The sequence below is a fragment of the Bombus impatiens genome, unplaced genomic scaffold, assembly GCF_000188095.3.
Source record: "Bombus impatiens unplaced genomic scaffold, BIMP_2.2 scf_0382, whole genome shotgun sequence".
In the NCBI taxonomy this organism is placed as follows: domain Eukaryota; kingdom Metazoa; phylum Arthropoda; class Insecta; order Hymenoptera; family Apidae; genus Bombus; species Bombus impatiens.
In genome coordinates, this window is record NT_176801.1 from 955,995 (window position 1) to 979,830 (window position 23,836).

Consider the following 23,836-nt stretch of genomic DNA (forward strand, 5'->3'; position numbering starts at 1 on the left):
TTGTCTCGCCGATAGCCGCAACTATAAACGCGTCATCGGGCTTTAGGCTCGATATTTTATTAGGCTCGATACGAGCGCGGTTCTAAGAATCGGGCCGCCGACAAGGGGCCCGACGCTCTCTGTTGTCGTTGTCCGCCGCCGAGGAACGCGTAACATCAACCACATCTCGATTCGCGTCAGAGACCAGGCAGCCAGGCCGCGCTTCGGAACAGATGGGCTGATGACGGAAATAAAGACGTGGGCGGCACACGACGACAATGTATAACGCCAAAACGAACCATCGATATCTCAACGGTCCTTTCGCCGAATGTTCGAGAAGAAGGCGTGCGTGACAAAGGTCGCGGACACCTAACAAACGCGTGGATAGTGGCGATATTGAGGGGTGACAAAGAAAAAGAATCGGATCCCATCGAAAGTGGTAAGTTGTAAGAGCCTTTTCAGCCTTGGAAAGTCACGGCTGCAGTTCGGAAGTACATTGTAATCAGTGTAAACAAAGTGTTAAGATATAAATTCTCTCTTTTTATTATTACTATTATTTTTTTTTCATCTTCGATTTCCTTCTTTTTTTTTTTTTTTTTTTTTACGCGACAAACGCGTGCGCGAGGCGCCCACGACTCGACAACACTTTCTCACGGAACTACGCAATATGCAAACTGACAAAACCTTCCCACCAACCGCGGAATCTTGGACGACATCGACATCGCCAAATATCGTTATACGTATTATCTAACACGTAGCTGGTGGTCTACAGCGTCGACAGCAATACTTGACATACGGTGTATCGAGTAGCGTGTAACGTCAATTCACATCAGAGACCAGGTCACACACCGCGTACCCTCAATAGTCCTAAGTACCCACCGGAGGTCTTGAAATTTTCATAGTTAAGTTGGTCTCTCTAGTTGGTCTTTCGTAGTTAAGTATCTCTTGTCTTAGATTTCCTTTTACTTTTATCGTTTACTATGGGTTAACAGGGAAAGTTAGTTTTTCCTCACGTCTGGTATGTTCCGTTAGCAACTTTCTCACGAGGGCGGCTAAAACCCTTCCTGGTCCACCAACCGTCGTATTATCCAATCGGAGACGGCGTCTATTGCCCTCCCTAACCACTTCCCTAACCAAAATTGTCATCAACAAATCCGATAGTCCCGTGTCCTTAGACACATCCACCCCTAGCTTTCCACCGACACGGTATCGTCGGTAAAACTCACTTATTATGTATCCTTAGAATAGTCAACGTATATTTACCTGTCTCTACCGTTATAACAGTCACGTACTTAACGTATCGGTGTAACTAGGTTTTACGTAACGTGGTTGGAGTGAATTGTGATTTATGTTAATTCAGTGTGTATTCCAGTTTGATCGCTGAATTTGTAATAAAGTTTAATTAAAACAAAATTAATAGTTGTCTTACGACTCAACTGTCTTTATTTTATCACCCAACCCTCAAGTTTACGTAACGAGCGCTTAGTTGTTTATTATCGCTAAAGTATTTCAACGCTTGTAGAAACATTTTATAGAAACCATAATCAGACTCGACTATCGCGATTATATTGGTTACGTTGGTAACTTACAATATGGTATACAATCGGTGTAAAATTTATTACGTGGCTATCAACGGCTATTAACGACGATATAACGACGATATAACGTTATAAATAGAGAAAGAAACTCGATCATACATATATCGCATACATATGTTTATGCCTCTTTAAAATCACGTCGTTTATGATAGATTATCGATTACAATTTACTAATGTTTCATCAAAATTTCATTTACTCCGATCCGAAAAACCATTTCAAAAAACCAGAAAACCGTTAGGGAAATAAGATTTCTCACCATCTCTTTCCATCGTTTTCCTTTTCGTTCGAACATCGAGCGATCAAAGGTGGCGATCGAACGAATGAATTCAAGTATGTTCGCCAGTTATACGCCGAACAGTCATTGCCAAAATTGTTTGGGGCGAACCGTGAAACGCCGCTAGGATTGATCCTCGACGCGACTTTGGCCCATCTTCAGAGAGATCTTATCCAAAGTCCGGAAAAAGCTTCGCCCTCGACGTAGCTAAGCTGCAAAGAGGGTAGAAATCTCGGAGTATGCGAACGGCCAGATACCATTTTGAGTGGAATCGGGACCACCCGTTTCTATGTCCGATATCGTCGAACAGCAGTTACTGGAATGGCCAGAATACAAGGTGAGGATGTTCATGCAGGTTCGAAAGCCGATTGTAAAACGCCCGTAAAGACCGTAACATCCTCGTCGTTTTACGGGGCTCGTTTCTTCACCGAACTTGTTCGCGCCGAACGTGATTGCAATATAGAATTTTTGATCTTTTATTCAAATTTTTTCCTTATTTCACATGTAATAAGGGTGAAAGTGCGACTCTGTTTTATGCGTTATACACGTGGCTTATACGGTGTTTCACCATCCCATGGAAACATTTCGAAGAAAACCATTGGAAAAGACGATGATAGTCTTTGGTTATGATTCGTAGCAAATGCTTCTTTATTCCGTGAATTATTCTCCATCAAACTTACGTCTTCTATTTAAACGTTCTACGTTTGCTTCGTTCTAATCTTCGAACTAATTTTATACGCGATAATTCGATCAAACGAAACGAAGGAAAAACGGAGGAACTACCGTTCGTCGACGCGTTCGATCGATTCGCTTTTCGACCTCACTACCGGCAAAAAAATTGGGAAATGGCGAAGGGACTCGAATCCATTTGTATGACGTCGTGAACGCCCACCGTTTGACCTCGAGCGTGTTGCCATCTTTTAGAATAACGAGCAGCTTTTGGCTCGCGGATTATGACGGGTGACGCGTGCGTTCCAAACAGTAATAGACAGCCACGCGTGTAATTGTAAGACCGCCCTTTCGTAGGGTGTCGCTTTTCGCGGCCAATCTGAAAACAACTGCCGGCCTTGAATTGATCTTCTGCAACAAACGCTTCTAAATCATAATGCACTCTTCGTTCTTCGTACGATCCTATCTTTATGCTCGACTACGGCAATTATTATTTGCGTCGTCTGTGTCACGCTATCGCGTTATTTGGCTACAGATTCCAGATACAATGGCTCGCGAAACTATTTTAATATTTATACGAATTTTTTACCAATATATTATATACGGCAAATAAAACATTTTTTCAAACTTTCTTAGCGTTGTAACGACATTTGAAACTAATCGGAAAATGTGATAATATTTATTGCGAGTATGCGCTTAACAGAGATTACGAAAGCGTTTCAGCAGTTAATCATCGACAAGCCATTAAGCGTATAATTTTAACGATACTGTAAATCGTTATAGATAACTGTGAGTGATTTAATCTTAACTGTGAGCCTATTTAATCTTACTTTCCACTTAATCTTATTTTATCATACATTGCTGATTCTACTAATTCTACCGATTCTCTTCTTCTTCTTTGCGGTAAATAACTTGCGAGTTGTCTACATATTTCCACATTGGTTCTAAATTTTATACTAATATAATCACGATAGTCGTATCTGGTCGCAGTGGCAATGAAATTTCCACGCTGTTGGCAACGGAAACTATCGAGAATATAGAGGCGACGACGTGCGCCACGATATCCACATATCCACGATCATTGTCACGCGGGGGTGTACGCGTTGCACAATCTTCGCAACAACTATTTGAACGTTGGCGCGTTAATCGTTCGGCTGCGACGAGTGTGCTCGCTGTATGACCCAATTTCCAACACGTTCGACTCGACCTAGAGTTCTCCGTCGGCGATCCTCTTGCACTCTGCATTGCCGTTGGATTCTGGAGCTCTGGCGGCTCTGGCGGCTCTGGCACGGCCACGAGATCGTGCACTTTGGACCGATGCCAATGGCCCTATTACACAATCCGCTTGCGCCCTCTCCCCCTTCCCTGTAAAGTTCTAGGTTTTCCGCTGAACTTGATCCATCTCCTTGTTCCTCCCTTGCCCTCGCCCTCGCCCTCTCGCTGCACCTGTCATCTCAAATCCCATTGCAATCACGCTTCCTCAATACCAGCGAGGTCTTTTATCTCGACTATAGTTGACGGATGAATTATTCTTTACGCTTTTCTTATCGTTTTTCTAAACTTTCTGGCTATATTATATTGCGTATTCTATGGGTATAATTAAAGAAAAAATTGTTATATAAACGTTAGGGGGTTCAACGCTAGCATGCTAAACAGTCATGAGAGAGAGAGAGCGAGAGAGAGAGAGAGACTACAAAGTACGAAGAGGAAGAACGTCCGCTAATCGCTGGCAAATTTTAGACGAATTTCTTAAAGTTTTCCAAATTTGAACAGACATTCTTTTAGGAACAAATATCCATTTCATCGAATATATCTAAAATGTTTCCATCAATTATCGTATCGCGATAATGATAAATAATGTATTTACCACTGCTTTGGATATTATCGTAACTGTGTTATGCAGATATTGCTTCAATAATTCAATAATTCGATGATTCAAGCAACACAACATTCTAATTGTACTAAATCTTCAGTGGTGAAATATTTTAGCTTCGATCGTGTAGAAAAAACCAACGCTACCGTGACACTTTACTTCGCCTAATGAATTCTATATAATTAATCCTAAATACTCTAACCGATTCTAATAAACCGCAAGTAATTTACTGTACGTGTCACGATCGATATTTCTTTCAACCATGAGAGAATATCGCGGCAATTGCGAATCAACGAAGAAGAAACCGAATGAAATTCAGCGACTCGACAACACGTTTCAATGAATTAACCGTGTGCATTAACAAAATCTCATTCACCATGTAGCAAAAACACTGGCGATATTGATTTTATTCGTTGGACGAGCGCCAAGATATTTTCATTTTCGTCTGCATTTGCCCTCAACCGTCTGGCACGGACGTTGTAATCCAAATAACGAGTGGAAAGCTTCTCGAGAAAGGTAGGTGTATTTACACGCGTGTCTAGCATTTCGAGAGATCCGTCGGAAGGAATATTCTTAATAAATAAAAATTTCTTGGGCGGGAGTCTGCCCTGGCCAGGAGAGCTAGCAAAGAAAACCAATATATACAGCGAAAGGAGAAAATGGAAAAGTTTCCGAAGAAAGAGGAAATTGCCTGCAGACTTTGTCGTCCCTTTCGCGTTCTTAGAGAGGCTGGTTCTTGTACTCTCGCCACGAGTACACGTGTGCAAAATTCTCTGGTTGAACGTGAATCGATGCGCTTGATCAAAGAGTGGATTTGCGTTTGAGTATTTCTTCTTTATCGTCGGACTGGAGTTATGGTTAGTCGAGTATAGGATTGAAACAAAGGACCGGTAATATGGAACGAGAAAATCAGTTTTTCTCTCTTTGCTTCTCACATAATTTTCTATATGAACGCTAGTTCATATTGTTCCATAGAGTTCCATGGCGCGTTTTTCTTTCGCGCGACTCCGATGTTGGCACGTTGATAATTAAAACGGACGAATAATAATTGAGAACGAAGAAACGTGTTTCTTCGGACATTTCGAACATTTGTATTCCAAATTGGAAACTCAATGACCAAAGTGTCAATGTGATCAAAGTACGTAACAAGAGTCGAGGATTACTTGGGTTACTTTTCTTTTTATTTAGTTTATACCATCGATATTATCGTAATTATTCTATATTTTTCCGTTCCAGCTGTTCCAAGGATAGAAAGTCCATAGTCTAAATACGGTAAACACCGGAGGGCGAAGAAAATAATCATTTTCCCATCTTATTCGCGTTTTAATGTTACCATTGTTGCAATTCGACTATTTTCTTTTCAATTATTCCCAAGCTAAAGATTAAAATGTATTTGCTCGATCGAAGAAGAGGATCGACAACGAAAGCGAGCATTTAGAAAAATTAGTATCTTTGAAAAATTACATTACGTTTCTGGTCTATTAGTTTGTGATGTTAATGTTATTCTAACTCGAGCATGTCCTCTTCCCGGTTACTTTGGAGTTAGTCCAGTGGGACCGGACGGCTAGAAGCGAAGAAACGATAACAGAGTATGGTGAATATCGTTGTCACATTCATTCCGAGTCGACGATTAAAGCGAGAAACTGATAGAGAAGCCACAGATATCAATTTCTCTTCTTTCTTTCGTATCGCGAAGTAACTTTATATCTTATTCGACCGAGTTAGAAAATCGACGACAGGCGAAAGAATAATAATAGATTTGAAACGCGAAACGATCAATTTTCCCTTTCTTTCGTTTTATTGGTCTTTGTTTCAAATGGAAACATGTGTATAATAGCAAAAAGTGGAGCGGTACTGCGACAAGAGATGAACGAATCGGCTACTCTTCTTTAGTCGCTCTATCTACACTGTCCAATTTTCTTTTTTTTTTTTCTTTCTCTCTTTGTAACGTTAATACCATTGCAACGCGAACATTCTTTCTCTTTAAATATTCTGATATTACAAAGCGAAGAAATGGCAAAGAGATTGGACAAATCATTTTTTTTTCGCTTTTTATTTTTCTTTGTAGTATTAGTATTATCGTAATTCTGGTATTTCTTCCTTTCGGTTGATCTAGAGTTACAAAGCGAATGGCCGAATCCGAGCAGCGATAACGAGAAACGTCACACTGATGAAAATATATATCACGGTCAATGATCGCGAAAAAGCGTTTTTCGTGTAATTTTCAAGAACGTCGAGGAGCAAAGAATGTTTCGGGCATATTACTCTTTTATACCGGCTGGAAAAGCAAAAATGTCACGTAAAATTGTCAGAAAAATGTGAGAAAAAGCGGATGAGTAGTAGTGGCGCATGAAAATTGCAAATTGGCAAAATTATTTTAGTTTTATTGAAAAATTGGCACGACGAAGGTTAACATATACAATATATTATTACAAGACGTGAGAAAGACGTTCTTTTATTCGCTAGAAAGTACCGTAGGTCTAGGACCGAAGAAAATCATCCGAAGAAACCACCGCTTTGTTGGGAAGCCGTTGGTTGGTTGGTTGGTTGGTTGGTTGGTTGGTTCGATGACAAACGGCGTCAGTGCGAAATTGGAAACCGCGACTCACTGGCAGTGCTCGCAAATTTCCAGCGATTATTTATTGTTATTACCGCGGTTTCGTCCGCGCACAGTTGTCGCCAAGCGTGCTCGAGACCGTGAGATTCCCGATGAAACGAACGACTTTAGCCTTGAACCTCACGGGATTTTCGAACGAAATTCTGCTCGTAGCGCCGTCTACATCGATGAAATTATACCACTGTGTAATCGAGGAAGAAACGGAATTAGTTTGCAAGAAGATATTGTATTTGCGTTTGTCGACGCAAATTGCGAGTGTTTGAACTTTGGAACGAACAGCCGTTGAAACTACTATTGTCGGTTCATGGCCAGATTGGAAGTAGCTTTCCTTGTAAAAGCTACTACTGCTATAATTTCTAACCTTGACCTATTTACTCTTTCATATACTGACCTTTATCATGTAAAGTGATATTTAATGGAAACATTATTAGCGATTGAAGCAAATTAAAACGTATTCGGAGGATTATATTAATACGAGGATGATACAGCGAATAGAGTTTTTAGTCAGGCAGCAAGTTTTAATAGAATATCAATGTTCTCTTCTTTTCCTTTTTTCTTTTTCTTCTTCTTTTTTCTTTTTTTTTTAATATAGCGAGTCTTCGGCGAATTAACAAACGGAATTAATAAAAACCAAGACTCGGACTATTTCGAAATTTTAAAGTCCGATATTATAAATAGATGCGATCGAATTTCTTAGTTAACGTTAAACATATATTGCTTCACTAAGGAGAGCACAAAAATCTCACAAATTAATAATTTGCCTTGTTATAACTATAATTTTCAGTGTAAAATTTCGTTATTGGATGTGTTTCGCATGTGTTTCAACGTATATAGATGCGTACGGGCTATGTAACTTGCGTAGATGTTGAAGATGATACCAGGAGAAGGAGAGTGAAAAGTAAGAGGTGTGAAGTAATAGGACCGAAGAAAGTACCGCACTGTGTGCACTGATACTTAGATCAGAAGGCGGTGTGGTTATGGTGTGCAGGGACGAGTGTTTATAAGAAATATTATAAACCAAGTCCGTTCTATGATCTCTCGAGGGCTGGAATTGCGATATCTATCTATCTATCTATCTATCTACTTACCTATTTCTTATACACGAACAAAATATGTTACATATAAAGAAAGACTTAAGGTAAAAGATTTATAATCTAATGATAGAACCTGGCAATGTAAAAGTTTGTGTTAAGGGTACTCTATAAATAAGAACTTGATATTCAAATGGCTATATTCGTGTAGGTAAAGTTACCATTCGATACAAGTAATATTACAAATAACATTGTACAAAATAATAAAACTAATACCCGATTAATTTATGGATCCTTCACGCTAAGCTTCAAGCTATACTCATGCTAACGTTCGTATGTCACTGAATGTTCACTAGGTGCTTTTAGCGTACTCGTGATAAATAGATGTTTTAATCAGAACGATTCTTAAACGGCCGTATTATAGTGGAGATTATGCACCTATTTCGCTAAAGATTAAAATTCGTTGTTAGAATGTTGAAAGGTTGAAAATTAGCGAGTAAGCACCGTATTTAAAACATAAAGGAATTTTTCTGAATAAAAAGCAGAAATAACGCAAAGTGCGTTGATCGTAGCACAGTCTGTTGTATTACGATTATTACTATCGGTACCAAGTCATATACGTATATCGTTGATCGCGCAATTGTAGTAATACCGCAGATGCATCGATACCGGGATGAATAACGTTCAATTAGCAATGAGCCAAACGATTATCTTCTGATGTCCAATAATAACCATATCGTATTACCAGTTACTCAAACGAACAAGTTTACCAGAAATGCGAAACACGAATATACGGAACAATGGCGCGGAGTTACCACCCGATGCCTTCGCGTCGCGATTTGCTTAGTATCTGTAATTACGTGACGCGACTACGCTAATGCGTTGCCTGGATACTCCGTCTAACGGTGACGTATCTACAATGCAATCCTAGTAATATACATACAATCGAATTATTACTATGCGCCAAGTGCGTTGCTCGCTGATTCGGCCGCCGTGTTTCGTCCTAAATATCAGACAAGGTCGCTGTTCGATAAACCGATGTGTCGATCGCGCGACTTCCATCCGTCTACGGCCGAGGTTTCTCACGATGACGAACTTTCCAGATTTCGTGATCTTCTGCCGCGTAAAGCAGCACAGATCTCTGCATCTCAGCTGTATCAGTCCTGCTGTTAATCTAAAAACGAAAACCTAATCATTATCGCAACTTGACTACTATTTGGAAACGGTTACAATAACGAAATATAATATTACGCTGATAGCTAAGTAAAATAAACAAGAGCTCGGACAAGCAGTACTCTGTTTAACTGAAAGCCCAACTTAAAATTAACTGCTACGAATCCCCTTGAATCTTTATATTTCGATCTTGTTCATTCGAAACGAAAGATCATGCATATCGATAAGAATTTTAGATAACGTTAGAAAATTAAGCGAAGAAGATAAGCGAAAGAACAGAGCAGGACTAATTTATGGTCCCTGAACCTACACCCGTAAGTATCGCGTCACGCAACGTCCGTTGTACTTGATTCCATTCCCAAACGATCAACGCACCAATTAAAAATCCATCATCCCCTGACGGAAGAATTCAAAGTCAGTACGATCACATTTGCCACGTTCCATTCCCCATCGCGAAAGAGACGGCTCAACCTCTAGATATCATTACGGTGAAAACAGGCTCGTTACTACGGCATTCTGTCTCGACAAAGCAAAGATCCCTACGGTTGGCATCGTCATTGACGCCGTTCAACGGCAAATCAAAGAGGGGAAGTCAAATATAGAAAGGGAAAAGGTGCGATAAAGCAGTTAGAAATAGGATGTATTATATATTACGCGGTGGCGCAGAGCTGGCGTTACATGGTAAGAGAGCTGCACGAGTAGTTTTCTTGGTTTTCTTTCATCCCTGCGCGCTGGATCACCCACCCGTCAGGAACTCTTCTACTTTGGTTTCATCGTGATTTCATCGTCGGTCGCTTCTCTCTCCGTCCTCTCCACGAAAAATATTCCGAGCAAGTAAACGTTTCAGGAAAACCTATTGTATGTTATTTATATCGAGGATCGTTTAAATAGTGTCTGTCGAAACGAATATTTATGTGTTGTTAACGTCTAATCTGGAAATTGTTATTTATTAAATGTACAACAGCGTTCTTGTACGCGTAAAAAGACGTTTCATTCATAAATTCGATTAAACCTGATCCGGAGTATATTCTTATCTGTATAACACATTATTTCAACGTACCGCATATAAAGGATTGCAATGATTAAATGAATATTATGTTTCGATTTCGTGTACAATTATCATCAGAGATTAAAGCTCTTGGAGATAATTATTGCTCTAATAATGATAAGGATAAGCTGTAGCAGGAATTAAACTACAAAGGTATCGTATAATTGGAACGTTTATCGAAAATGAATTGGAACCTACTTCAACTGTCTCTTTCCTATCGCCATTTCTTAATTATAATTTTATAATTAATATAATTATAAATTATTAATAATTATCGAACCTATATGGTTAATAATTATCTAACCTATATGGTCGTCTTTCTGTTTCTGTACGTTTTCTACTAAATATTCCGGTTTCATGCCTTTAATTTGACTATAATAACTTTGTTCAAGTTCTTCCACCTTTCTATTCCAATATTATTCTCGTTGCAACAAGCGGTTAGTAAAAAATTAGCAAAAAATTAGCAAAAAATTAGCAAAAAATTGGCAAAAAATTGCTTGGGAAATTATTATAAATAAGGCAATTAATAATAATACAATGTATAATATTGTGGTAAATATAAACGGTAAAATGTCAGCAAATAAATTAAAGTACAAACTCCAATGATCTACTTATGAATTTATCTTTATCCAGTCTCTTTGTCTCGCATGTCTCTTTCCACAGTCGTTTTCACAAATTACAGGAAATTTTCCTCGAGATCGATTTTCCTCGAATCGTACAAGTTGCAGGGACCAAGTTACATTTTTATCAGCCACATGGAAGAACCATTAGAATATCAACTACGTAATTCTTCTTTCAGTTGCGTTGTTTTCGGATTAAAAGAAAGCAATTTAAAGTTGAAACGCTGCATACAATATGCAATAGCCGGGGTGCGCCTTTACCGTACTTTTCTTGGAGAATTCCTCCGCGAAACGATCGCGGCTGCAGAATGGACAAAGAGACATTTTTATGTCTCAAAGCTGCGGATATACGCTTACTGTTAACGATCGGTCGCTTTTTAAAACTTGCTGAAAATTCGACGATTTCCTCGGGCAACTTCTCCGGCTAAACTTCTCTGTCTAACAACGGCTCATCGTTTCCCTCAGGTTTTCTTCGTTCGCCCTGGATATTTAGGTTTTCTTAGCTGAACTCATCTATATCGTGTTTCTTGGAAATAGACTAGAAATTGGCATTTACAGTCGATCAGGCTTCGACTAACCAACGAAGGATAGGTGACTACCTACAAGGGTAGCCATCGCACGTATAAGTAAGATAACAAAACCATCGAATAAAATTACGCCTACAAGCTATCTTTAAACTTTCTTGAAAATCGATACTCCTCGTAGATCTTTTTACGAATGGTGTATAAAACTATCGTTGCAAAAGGCTGTCTGAACAAAAGGATTAACGAGAATTCGAGAGAATCCCGGTCCCTTTCGAGATATGTGCACGTGCACGCCGATCGATGGAAATGAGTCAGCCGAGCTCTTTCCTACATAGGTAAATAGGTTAGTGGCATTGAGCGTGCGCCTTTAAGGCTGCTTTGCTCTTCCTTACGAGCCGCTTAGTGAATCGATAGCGGGAGAAAACGGAACGTCTCCTCTAACGAAAACGGTGAATCCGTACGCGTGCACAACTGCAACGGGCCATCCCCCTTCGTTCTTTTCCACAACCGTCGTTGCCAACCTCTTACCATTCGGTAACGAACTCGTTAGAACGTAATTTCAGGAACAAGCTTTGTACTTCCGGTCAGAAAAGGCCAGGGTTTTCTGTTTCTATATCATCGACTCTGTTGTTGCTCGGCACGTTCATCATTCACACTTAATTATACGGCTATGGAAATGATAGCATTCACGAGCACAGCCGTGTATCGACGATGAAAGTAACGTTAAGTTTGTGATTATTAGGCGGAGCGCGCGTTTTAGCGTACTAGGAGTTGCCGGTAGGAATAACGAAATATCGAATCGTCGCCCTATCAAGTCGACTGCGTAAACGCACTTTCATTATATAGGATACGCACATATATAGGATACTATGATAAAATTGTAACGCGCGTTGTGTGAACAACTTGTAAGATAAGTTTGTTAACGAAGTGAGAAATTACAAGTGAATGTAAGGTCGAACGTGATGTATCTTTCATCGTGTTTATTTAAAATGTAGACATAAACATAATTTCCTTGCTTTTTAATGCAGTAACAAATAAGCGTAATACATATATCCTGAATACAAGGAATATCGGCCTCATTGGTATTAATATCTTAGATGCTTCCTGCAAGTTTATTCGATTGCGTTCATCTTGTTAGAAAGATCTACTTCTCCACAGCGTAATTTATCATAAATGCAATAATTTATCGTACTTGCAACGATACATTTATCAATGAGATATAATTTAATATCATATAATTTATCAATGAGAGGTGACCCCAGTTTAACCGAGCTTCCACCAATTTATTAGTCTCATTCGAACGCAGCTACAACGCTTTCTTTAATTCTTTAATTTAGGTACGATACGCATCTATCGACAAGGACGCACTTCCGCTCTCCACCTCTAACTTGACAACTTATTGCCGTAGATTAGATACAGAAATATAATACGATATAACACATTGTTCGATCGTACTTTTCTAGATTTGCATTACGATGGGGATACTAAATCATCGATGAAAACCACTAATACCACCGAGTACGTTTAAACGACGAACTTTGCTTTTCCTTCTTTCTTTCTCTCTTACGACTATCTCCTTTTCAAATAGAAATCGAGACACGCAGTAGCTTTCGCCTAATTAATCAGCATAGACTTTTAGCAAGATCGAAACGTTTTCGCTCGAAGCTGTTTCAAAACAATTCGAGGATTGTTCTCCGTGCCAGTGTTATTTCTATATCCATTACCTATATCTGTGCAAATTGTTTCATCGATAATCTTAAAGTTAATTTTTATTACGATATCGGTACATATTACGTATGTGTGTATGTATGTAGTAGATTTTACGGCACAATGAACGATTAGTTGTTGTAACGTTAACGTCAGTAACGTTGTTAAAAACGTAATATTATGGAACGTGATTGGTATTCGCTTTCAAGATAAGAGATGCGAATGGACGCGATCGATTCAGACAGCAACGATATTAGAATGCTCGTATAAACGACAAAAGCGATATATTTTTAGAAACAGGCAACACAACGATCAGATACAGATACATAAAAGTATTCGCTTCGAAATTCAAAGATTTTCTCTCAAGTTGTCTTACATTCGGTTATTGATAATAATATTTAACATTGAATATTCGAAATAACGTTTGTTAAAAATTTCAAGTATTTATTAATAGTAATGTTAAATTTATAGAAATTTAGATAGTAGTGAAATGGAAAGATCGACGTTACACATATCACAGTATCGGTAAAATCACTTTATACGAAAAGCATAATATATTCGTATCCGTAATAGATGTCCCTTTCACTCGTACTCCTGAAAATTACGCTAAAAATTACCATGCAAAATATTCCCTTCGAAAGATGTTCCATTTCTATGAAACAATTATGTGACAAAGGTAGTTTAACATCTGCAAACAGTGCAAAGTAACGAAACATACAAGTTGTAGGAGCTAGCTTTACTGGAATAGAATTGTAGCAATTTGACAGGTCGATGAAGGAATTTCAGGTGAAAAATGCAGAATTTCGGGGGAACGACAAAAGGGGGCGCGAGATGGTTGAACGAATTAGCTGGCGCGGAACACGAAGGGAATGGAAAGCGGTGTGCACAGCCTTGCCAGTTTATAATTAGAAATTCTCGACACGATTGCAAATCGTGCACGGTTACAATCCATTCGAGCCCAGGGTGTATCATCGGCTGAGCGGAAGTTGGCTGAAATTAGCCAAACGGCACGATAAATTACGTAACGTCGCGCCTATTATTAGACGCTTCGACGTTTAATTAAAGGTTTAAAGGGGGCTGCGTTCTTGCGCGTTAATGAATTTAACCGGTGAAAATCAATTACTAAGTAAGTAGTAGATACTTTAACGAGTTACGAAACTTTTCGCTAAGTGGCTATTTAAGTTTCGTAACCGTGCCGGCGATACCACTACCACCATACGATTTTCCATTCTACGTCGTGGAAATCTTCATTGATTTTTGCTTCTTCCATTTCTTCGAACGTACCCCGTTCCCCTCCTTTCGCCAGCCATTTCGTTCGTAGCTTCATTTACAGTCCCTCATCAAAGTATTCCCACACTTGTAAACGTCTTTTACGAATATATTATCGATTTTATAGGTTGTGCGAAACACGTTGTAATTAGAGAAGCGTCAGTCTGATTTGGCGATTCATTCACCCGCTTTGTTCATTCCATTGGCCAATCTAATTAAAGAACAACTTGCGCTTTGTTCGAAACCTGCCAACTATAACGTAAACACGTTATAACAACGATCACGTTGATGAAAAATCTTTAATCTTGGAATTCCATTAGCACGATCCCGATCGATACCGTCCATATCAGCGTTTACACACTATCCATTACCTTCGTACACGATCAGATCTCATTTTCACGTAATTTTCGTTTAATTCGCGCAAAAAATACAATTCTACCTTCTAAATATAATTGCCAAGAGCAACCTTTTTAAATACTTTTAAATAATTCTCTATAATTATCGTATTAATAATTACGTAAGGAATAACTATGTATAAATAGTTTATTTGTTAGTGGATTCGTCGAACCATCTTTCCGCTAACTTTCTACATCCATCTTTATCATCGACCGTCACGAGTAGTAGTAGATCGTTGCACGGTGTCTCGCTAACGCAGTCCTTTCGTTCCCCTCTTGCATCGTGGATAGACGTTACGATAGAAATGGCGAAACTAGGCGAGCAATTCGTTCCGTTGATTAGGCGAATAATGCCTTTGTCGCTGCTGTTAATCGAGAAAGATTACGGCCCGTGCTGGACCTAATGAGCGTAATCCTCACGACGACGTATTATCCCTGGATGTTGATTCTGTCGCTCATCGATTGCTTTCTAATTACGTGTTTCGCTGATTCGGTCAATCCTGATCTAATTGGACAGAGGGAAGCTGCGCGATCGAACGATGCATCGCTAGTTTCAATTTCGAATCACCGTCTACGATGCACGATCGTTACGGTTATAAAGCTGCCACCGGTCACCGTTAGGTCATATGTATGTAAGTAATTCGAGACGACACGCACAATGCGCTTTAGGTTAGCTCTATTTTACGTACGAGAATGTAATTTTTTTTTTACCGAGTTTTCTATTCTAATTCTGGACTAAAGAGGGGAGTAGACGATCGACAGAAAGTTATTTTCATAAGTGGAAATAAGTGGAAAACGCGTACGTTTGTTGTATCGCTGTATATCTTGTCGAAACGAGTGCTCGAACGAGAAGCGTTATTCTCCCCTTATTATCGCATCTCTTCTTTCGCTAATCGGTTGACCACGTTATGCACGACATGTCCTATACAAATATAACTCGAAGCGATATTCCCCTTAAACACGGTTTCCGCATAGCACGACTCGATAAACTCGGGTAATCCTCGTATAACGCGAATCTTTCCATCACTGGTGTTTTCGTTTTGATCGAAACAGCGAATTCCATACTTTGTTCCATGCTTGGATGAATGATAACCAAGTCACTGGAAACCACAAAAACTGTTAAAAATTTATTTAAACCATCTTTAAAAGCACAAAGAAAGTAATTAAAAAGGATTACACCTATAAAGGTAAGGCGAAAATAACCGAGAATGGAATTTTCTCGATCGCGTGATGATTGCTTTCCGCCTATCTCGCTTCCCCTTGTTTCATCTATTCTCTCGGTTCGTCGAACTGTGCTGCTTACGAGGATTTAACCGCTGGGTCCCGAATTTCGTTGGATTAAAACGAGCGTTGCCGCAACATTCGTTATTCGGATTTAACTTTTACTCGTGAAAGCAGAAACGCAACTATAACCGGCAGCGTTCCACCGGTCATCCCAAGTATTATGGATTAGGCAGGATTCGTAAGATCCGGTGTCATCGATCGTCTATCCGTCGTTAACGTTCGCCGGTCCACAGCCAGCCGAAAACGGTATCGTGTATCGAGCGCGATTGCAACCCGAAGTCAAGTCCATCAACGCGGGCGGCATATTAACGCGATTTATCGGATCATCGTTATCCAGTGATATCGCAGCCACAAGCCCGCTAATACCCAATTGTCCTGTCAAAGTTGCGCTAACCCGCCGCGACTACCGACTCTACTCCGTAAAGATACGAATCGACCTTGCACCGTTAAAAAGGATTATCGATCGTTCGATCGCAATGTCTCCTGCTTTTCGCCTACCTTCACCTTTTACCTTATTTACCATATAGAACTTACAGTTCCATATAGAACTTATTTCGGACACGTCGTTGCAAAAATGACAATTTCGAGATCGTTATTCCGTCCGGCACGCGCAACACAACGCGCAACACAACGCGCAACACAACGCGCAACACAACGCGCAACAAGGTGTTGATTACACCTCGGAATTGAAGATTACAGCACCAGCGTGAACAATGCTACTTTTCGTTTCAAACTTTGCGAAGCGCTAACATTTTGCGTTCTAAACTTTCACCATGTTTATTAGATAGCATATTCTTCGTACAAAAGTGTGTTCCTTTTAGTCGCGTTCCCGATAGTACGTTGCGCTTTGTTCACCAACGTTTCGCCAACGCCAACGCCAACGCCAACGCCAACGCCAATGTGTTTGCTAAAATATCAAAACTTTCTATCGATCAAGCCAAGTGGATTTTGTTAAATACATTCGTTGATAGCAAACAATTACGAACTTTATCTCTCGATCTTAACATACTTGCTGAAAACTAAATTTCGATTTGACTTTGCGTAACTCTATCGCCCGAAGAGCATTTGTTCATACGGCTTAGATCGATCAGTTTCAGTCTTGGTTTTAGCCTCCGTTCGCATAGGATAGTTTTAGAGATGTTCGCATTTCTACATTTTGCTTCTACAGATTTCTCTGGCTAAAGTTGAGCGATTCATTTTTTAATATTAACATAGTAAATCGGGAAGGAAAATTATCGTTTCACGAGTTTAGTCATTTCTTTAAATACGTTTACAGAGATCAATTTGATATAGAAATGTCAAAATACAAAATACAAAAGCATTTTATTTAAGAATTGTTAATCGTAGAATCTATCTCGACAAATCAACAATTTCTATTCCTTTTGACGAATACCAGATGCCCTAAAATCCTAGACATTCCCTTTTATTATCACGTTGCATTACGCGGAAGGCATTCACAAAAGCTTTTCACAACCAGCATTACGTTGATCTGCGTCGCTGAAGCGTCGTACAAGATTTTCATATTCTCTATGAAAGGGTTACATTGTTAACAAGAATACGGCTGGCGATACGAAAGTGAAAGAAAAGTCTAGCTTGTGGCTGCTGTTCTACTTTCGAAATTTGTCGTTTATACGTGACTGTTTATCTTGGTGCATTGTTACTAGGCTTATTCACGAGGCTTATTCACGATCCCGTCGTTATTGCGTGGCTGGATGAGGGAAATTCACGGAAATCCGTTCGTGAGAAATACGCGACGAAGCTCCCTAACGAGAAGTACAATGGACGCGTGCAATACATTTTTTCGGTAGTCTGCGTCTACGAGTGTCTGCACGTGGGAACGTTGTACATGTATAACGCATATAATGTCGCGTCTGCTGGAAGCGCGTTTATGATATTTTATCGCTATCGTTATCGCCATTTTAATCAGCTACGTAAGAGAACTGGAGGAATTTCTTGAAATCTTTCCGGTTCTCTTACTACTTTTCAGATTTCGAAAGTTCGATTCAACTCTTTAGAGTTGTACAAATTCTTAGATTTTAAAGAACTTTCGAACGTTTGGTGACTATATCGGTCAAGTTTTCCAAATTTCAAAACTTTTTAGAAATCTTCTATGAAAGAATGCTTCTTCGCTTTCATTCCGCCAATCTTTACCAGAATTAATTAAGGTTTTTCGATTAATTTTGTTTCTTCTTGCAACCTATCGTTTAATTAATTAATCCGTAATCGATACCCGTTTTCAACCCCTGAAAGTTACATTTTATTAAAAGAATCGAAGAAATCGATAAAAACGAACATTTGACGAAATACTAAGCAAGAATCAGAGCATCGAATCGAACGATGAAATCTGAGTTGAAATCCGTATTAGCAACGAACTAACGATACGAACAATGAAAATTCCATCTTCAAAACGAACCGAGATACTTAATTAAAGCAACCTGGTGCTTAAAAATAGCTTGGAGAAAATCGATATTTCATGCATATCGCAAACCTCGTGCAATACTACATTTACACTTTGTCCGTAACAAACGTTTTATCACGTACGTATTAATTCTGGTTCCGCTTTAAAAGAATCTCGATGAAACCTCCTTCGATCGATTCGTTTAATTCTCTTTTTATTCTGAAACAGAGTAATCCACAACATGCGGTTCGTTTGATCTGCACAGAGGTAGGTCTTGTTCCACTTGCAATCGTAAACCATTCGAATCGATCGTTCTCATTGTCAGCGTTATCGTGGCCATTAATCAAGGATTCCTTCGCGAATCTTGTCGCATTCATTGTTCCTGCGAGAGTGACATCGTTATCTCATGGTCGCGCCCTGGTCGCGCCCTGGTCGCCAATCATGCTCCACTTTCGCGCTTTTGTCTAGAAGAAATCGTTAAACGCGGATGTATCGTGTTCGTGCGACGTTAATTTGCGCTGACGAATCTCTCTCTCTCTCTCTCTCTCTCTGTGTTGATCGTTTGCCTCGTTATCCTCGGCCGGACGACGAAAGACTCTTGTTCTTTCTCCAAGAGTTACGTAGATTTTTCCCCTGATCTATTCGCGGATTCGCAGAATCAAGTTCTTCAAAAACTAATAGGAACAAAGTGCGTGTTTGAAGGATTTCATTCGCTTCTGAAAATTTGACAAACAGACATAGCTTAATCGTGCTTTGATTACCTATTTTATTCGTATTAAACACCGTCATTATTTATATGATTATCGTATCGTCATTATTTATATGATTTATCGTCGTATTATTTTCTTAAATCTTTTCGTTTCCAGTGCAACCAGTTCGCCTTAACGAAACCGAGCAGGAAACAAAAACTACAGTGTCACTGGTACCAATTTCACTCTCCAATTTATACTCGAACGAAACGAAAAAACGAAAAAACGACAAGAGGGATAGAGAGTTGCCCTGTCGCGAGAAGGTTGTTACCGAGGAAAGTATCGTCGCCAACAATGGTTGCAATTAAAAACTTCCTTCTCTGAACTTCGTAGCAGTCTTTACGTGTGGTCTGTTACGCAATCGGGTTATGCTACTTAGGAAAAAGTTTCCGCTCGTGCAAGCAGCGCATCTCCAAGACTTTTCCTTCCGGTTGGTCCCGCCGAGAGTTACGACACTTCCGATGCATTCGACGATCCCAAGGCAACTTGTACTACTTGAGCCAACTTCCGCTAGCTAGGAGAGCGTTCGCAACTTTCTTTTGCCGGCTGATTCCAGCCCGATGAGTTACAACATTGCACTGTCCGCTCCGCTATCGAATTTTCACGTTTAAGTAACGTTATTTTCACGTTTCTTTCTTCTTTGGTACACGGGAAACGTTTTTGCATCGGCAACTTGACTGGAAACTGAACTTTCCTTCTGCTGGTTACGAGTGCCATCGAGTTACACCACTCTCTTTATCGTCGCAGAGTTATTCGAAGGTCACCGATGAAAAATATCGAATCGCGTCTCTTGTCTCGTATAGAAAAGCGAGTTTAAGATACGATATGAAAAGCACAGAAGCAAAATGTACATTCCCGTCGATCTTTTGATTATAATTAAACAGCAAGATCATAACGTGGCAAAATTGGAAAGACAAACGATCCGTCAGGTTCGAATAAAATAGTTAGCTGTGAGTAGAAAGACAATTTTGGTATCGTCGCATCGATCGACAACTTGCTGAATTTTCACGCCGCTTTCCTCCAAACAATAGGAAATTTCACTTATCGTTCCTCTGCTTGTAATCTTTGCGCGTCGTTGATTCTTCAAGAATTTATACAGCATTCTCTCAGTTTTCCATCATACTGCGATCTTAAAGACCTCTCGTACGCGTAACAGACACATTCTTGCCACATTCTCCGAATCGATTCTCACATGTTACCTATGCTCAAGCATAACTCAAGCATTTGCTCGCTCCTAAATCACAACCAATCCTCACACTCGTAGTATGTACAATTCAAATTTGCTATTTTCTAGAAATCCTCGATGAGGTTCCATTGTCAGGTGACCGTTGAAACGATAGGTCATACTACTTGAGAAACGTCTGTTCCTAATGATATAATACGTGTATGAAACGTGTATGATACACGTGTATGATACACGTGTATGAAAACCACATATTCAGTGCAAAATACAATTACTCGGTGTTTCACCTGTTAATCGTGTCGAAAATCTCTTAACGTTGAATACAGAAAATATAATTTTATTATGTTTCAAGGAGGTATAGAACTTATTCATAATCAGAGAAGCAGATTTGATAGTCTTATTTCAATGCCAAGTTCTTCATTTTGATACAGTTCTAGCACTTTTAACGATGAATTTTACAATCCCCACTTCTCCCACCACCACTCTCCTATAGCACGGTTAACACGTTTCGCGTTGTATCGAGACCGTATTACACAATTCCCCGCCGTGTTATGTGTATGTACGTATGTGCATCGAAATCGTATTTTCAGAGTACCGAAACCCGCTAAGAAAGGCTACAGTGTATTATTATTTATCAAATGTTAGCGGACGTTGCGTTTGTAAGTACGCAGCGTGAAAACTGCAAAGGGTTACATCCTCAGACGTTAGTTTCCTTGATTACAAGCATTATTATTCGTCAAATTGGCAAAGACTCCCCGTTTCCGATAATACGTTTACGAAACTTTTTTTTATCTTCTCGATTGAGAGACACAGCAGCTTGGACTCGCTATCCGACCTAATATCCAGTTATGTTCGTTGAACAAAGTTCTCTTCGTGGCTAATACACTTAGAAGACGCTGCTGATCGATCCAACTGTGATTTACTACTTGGATAGAGTCTATCCAAAGTCTTCTTCGCTGTAGAAAACCAATCTAGAAAGCTTTTCCATTGAATATTGCGAAATCGTCGATACCGTGTCCGCCAACATATAGGGTTATACTACTTGAACGCTGTTTTATTCAACAGTAATACATTTTAAAATTGCTTGTATCTATCTATGCCTGTGGCTCTCTGTCAGAATTTCCAACTATGCCGTAGTTTCTAAACATGAAATCAAAGAGAATCTAACATGTAAATGAATGCACATACTCTATACAGTTTATTTTTAATTCTTAAATATTTTCCCTCGATTTGTTACGCGAACGTTTCAAAGTATCGCGCGATATTTTACACGTAGAAGGGAAGAACGAAATCGTATCAGTCCAGAATTGAAAAAATGATTGAATTGAAAATTCGAGAAATCCTGGAAAATGCAGAAAGCTTGTTTTACCGCTTCCGAATTCGATCGATTCCGCCGACAAAGTCTTTGGTATAGCCAGAGACGCAATTATCTTTCATCTCTCGACAGAAGATAGATTGCTCGTTGTAACGAATTCGTAAGAAGCTCGAACAAGCATTTCCTAATTAAAATTATTTAACATTTAACTCGATGTCTCGAAGTTGCGTCGAAATTAAAAATAATTTTCCATTATTACTTTTAATTTTAAAGCCCTTTGTGTTTGAAAATTATTTCGTTAAAAAGAATCCTATTACAGCTATATTTAAATTTAGATGTTGCGCGTTCAAAATATCATAATATCATTATATTTTTTAAAACGATAATAAACGTCCGAATTACGCATCTTTTTCGCGCAACTATTCATAATTACCATATTTTTCGTATTCGTATGAAATACGTTAATTATATAAATCTGCAGTCGGTGAGAAAAATAAAGCAGCGAATGCGCAATGTTCACAATCGTTTCAGTGAAATGTAATTGTTCGATTTCGCTGTTAAATGTTATGTGGCGACAGACATCAAAGATATCTCCAGATAAAGCATAGACATACCCTATAGCTAGACGCGGCCACAAGAAGCCGACCGTAGCAGCAAGAGTAAACGAGGGAAAACTGTGCGCTAAGCTGGTGGTTTATGGCACCCGATGACTGTATGCAAATAGACATTCTTCTCTACAAACCGTGACCCTGTCACAAACTCATCAAGCATAAAATAGAGGGCAATTGTCCAACAATTCTCGACAAAACTTCAACTTCCACCAAACTACTTCGTACCAAGATGTTATTATTATATCGGGTTAAAACAAGGTTAATTAAATTAAATCGACGTGGACATGAAACGACAACAACCAACGTGTGCCACGCTCTCGTGGAACGAAAGGGAGCAATACCCGGGCAAACGGTGAACCAAGCAGACTAACTACCGTCTCTCAATTCCGTCGCAATGATGCCAGTGACGGGACAATTTGTTCGATAAGTGTCGCTGCGACTGACAGCCGTGAAATAGGCCGATAGAATGGCTCTTCTTTTTAACCTTTCCTCCCTTTATTTCGTTTTCTTACAGCGAAATACGAGGGATGCTGCGTAAATGAAAACCGTACCAGCGCACTTTTACAATATAATTACGAGACACGGTATATATTTCCTTCGTAATTGATTGAAAATCGAGTCTCCTCGACGATGAATTACCTGCTGTACAGGATTCGACTCGTATATATGTAACAGATACGACTATTTCGCCGAACTTGAAGATAGCGCGAGCGAAAGAGAAAGAGGTCCGGGAGTCGGCTTAACGGAAGGAAACACGTCGGTTAGAATATGTTTGACGCAGCGACGGAACTTTTTTACTTTCAAACTTTATCGAATAAATGAAAAAAACTATTACCAATGTAATTCTAATTCCTCTATCTGATTGGAACAACACGAAACACGATATAATTTGCAGCATATTGGCTTATTTGACGACATTCGTTTATTTTCTTTCGCCTATAGAATATACGTACATGTGATTGTATGTGATTTAAAGTATATCGCGTTTCGTCTTATTTCATTCACAGGAATTATTTCCGATTACTGTTATTTAATATCCACTTCCTTTTTACAAATGGGTACATACGTACAATCATATCGATGTATTTCTAAAAAGAATTTGAAGGACCGAAACATTTATCTGACAAAAATTTTGGAATAAATTTAATTGGGTCTTTAATATATAATTTTTGTATTATTGTATTATATATATATATATATATATATATATATATATAATCTTTTTTCTTTTTGTTTGTTTCTTTTTCCTTAACAAAGGCGAAAGTGAATAAGTTATTGCGTTACATTTTATTGACATTTTACAATATTTAAGGCTAAAAAGAGAAGCAGAAATTTCTAAAGGAATGAGAGCTTAAAAGAAGTTTATAACAGCGCTGATAGATGAATATCGTTGACAAGTCATTGCGTGGCAGTTGGAAAAAGAGGGACTCGGAGAAAGAGAGCGGTACCACACGAGATAGAGATAGATAGATGAGAGAGAGAGAGAGAGAGAGAGAGAGAGAGAGAGAGAGACAGAGA

At 39.2% G+C, this 23,836-nt stretch overlaps 1 protein-coding gene across 2 annotated transcripts in view; it reads left to right on the forward strand.

Annotated features, from left to right (window-relative positions):
• LOC100741702 (octopamine receptor beta-3R-like) overlaps positions 1 to 23,836 on the forward strand; it is a 101,288-nt gene that overhangs the window by 27,566 nt on the left and 49,886 nt on the right. Inside the window, exon 3 of one of the 2 annotated variants that reach the window (XM_024368011.2) lies at positions 5,631 to 5,941. The exons of the other annotated variant lie outside the window; for it this stretch is intronic. Within the exon in view, the coding sequence (XP_024223779.1) occupies positions 5,631 to 5,656 (26 nt within the window). The 3' untranslated portion in view covers positions 5,657 to 5,941. Of the gene's footprint in view, positions 1 to 5,630; positions 5,942 to 23,836 lie in introns of those variants that run through there. 2 annotated transcript variants of the gene reach the window in all.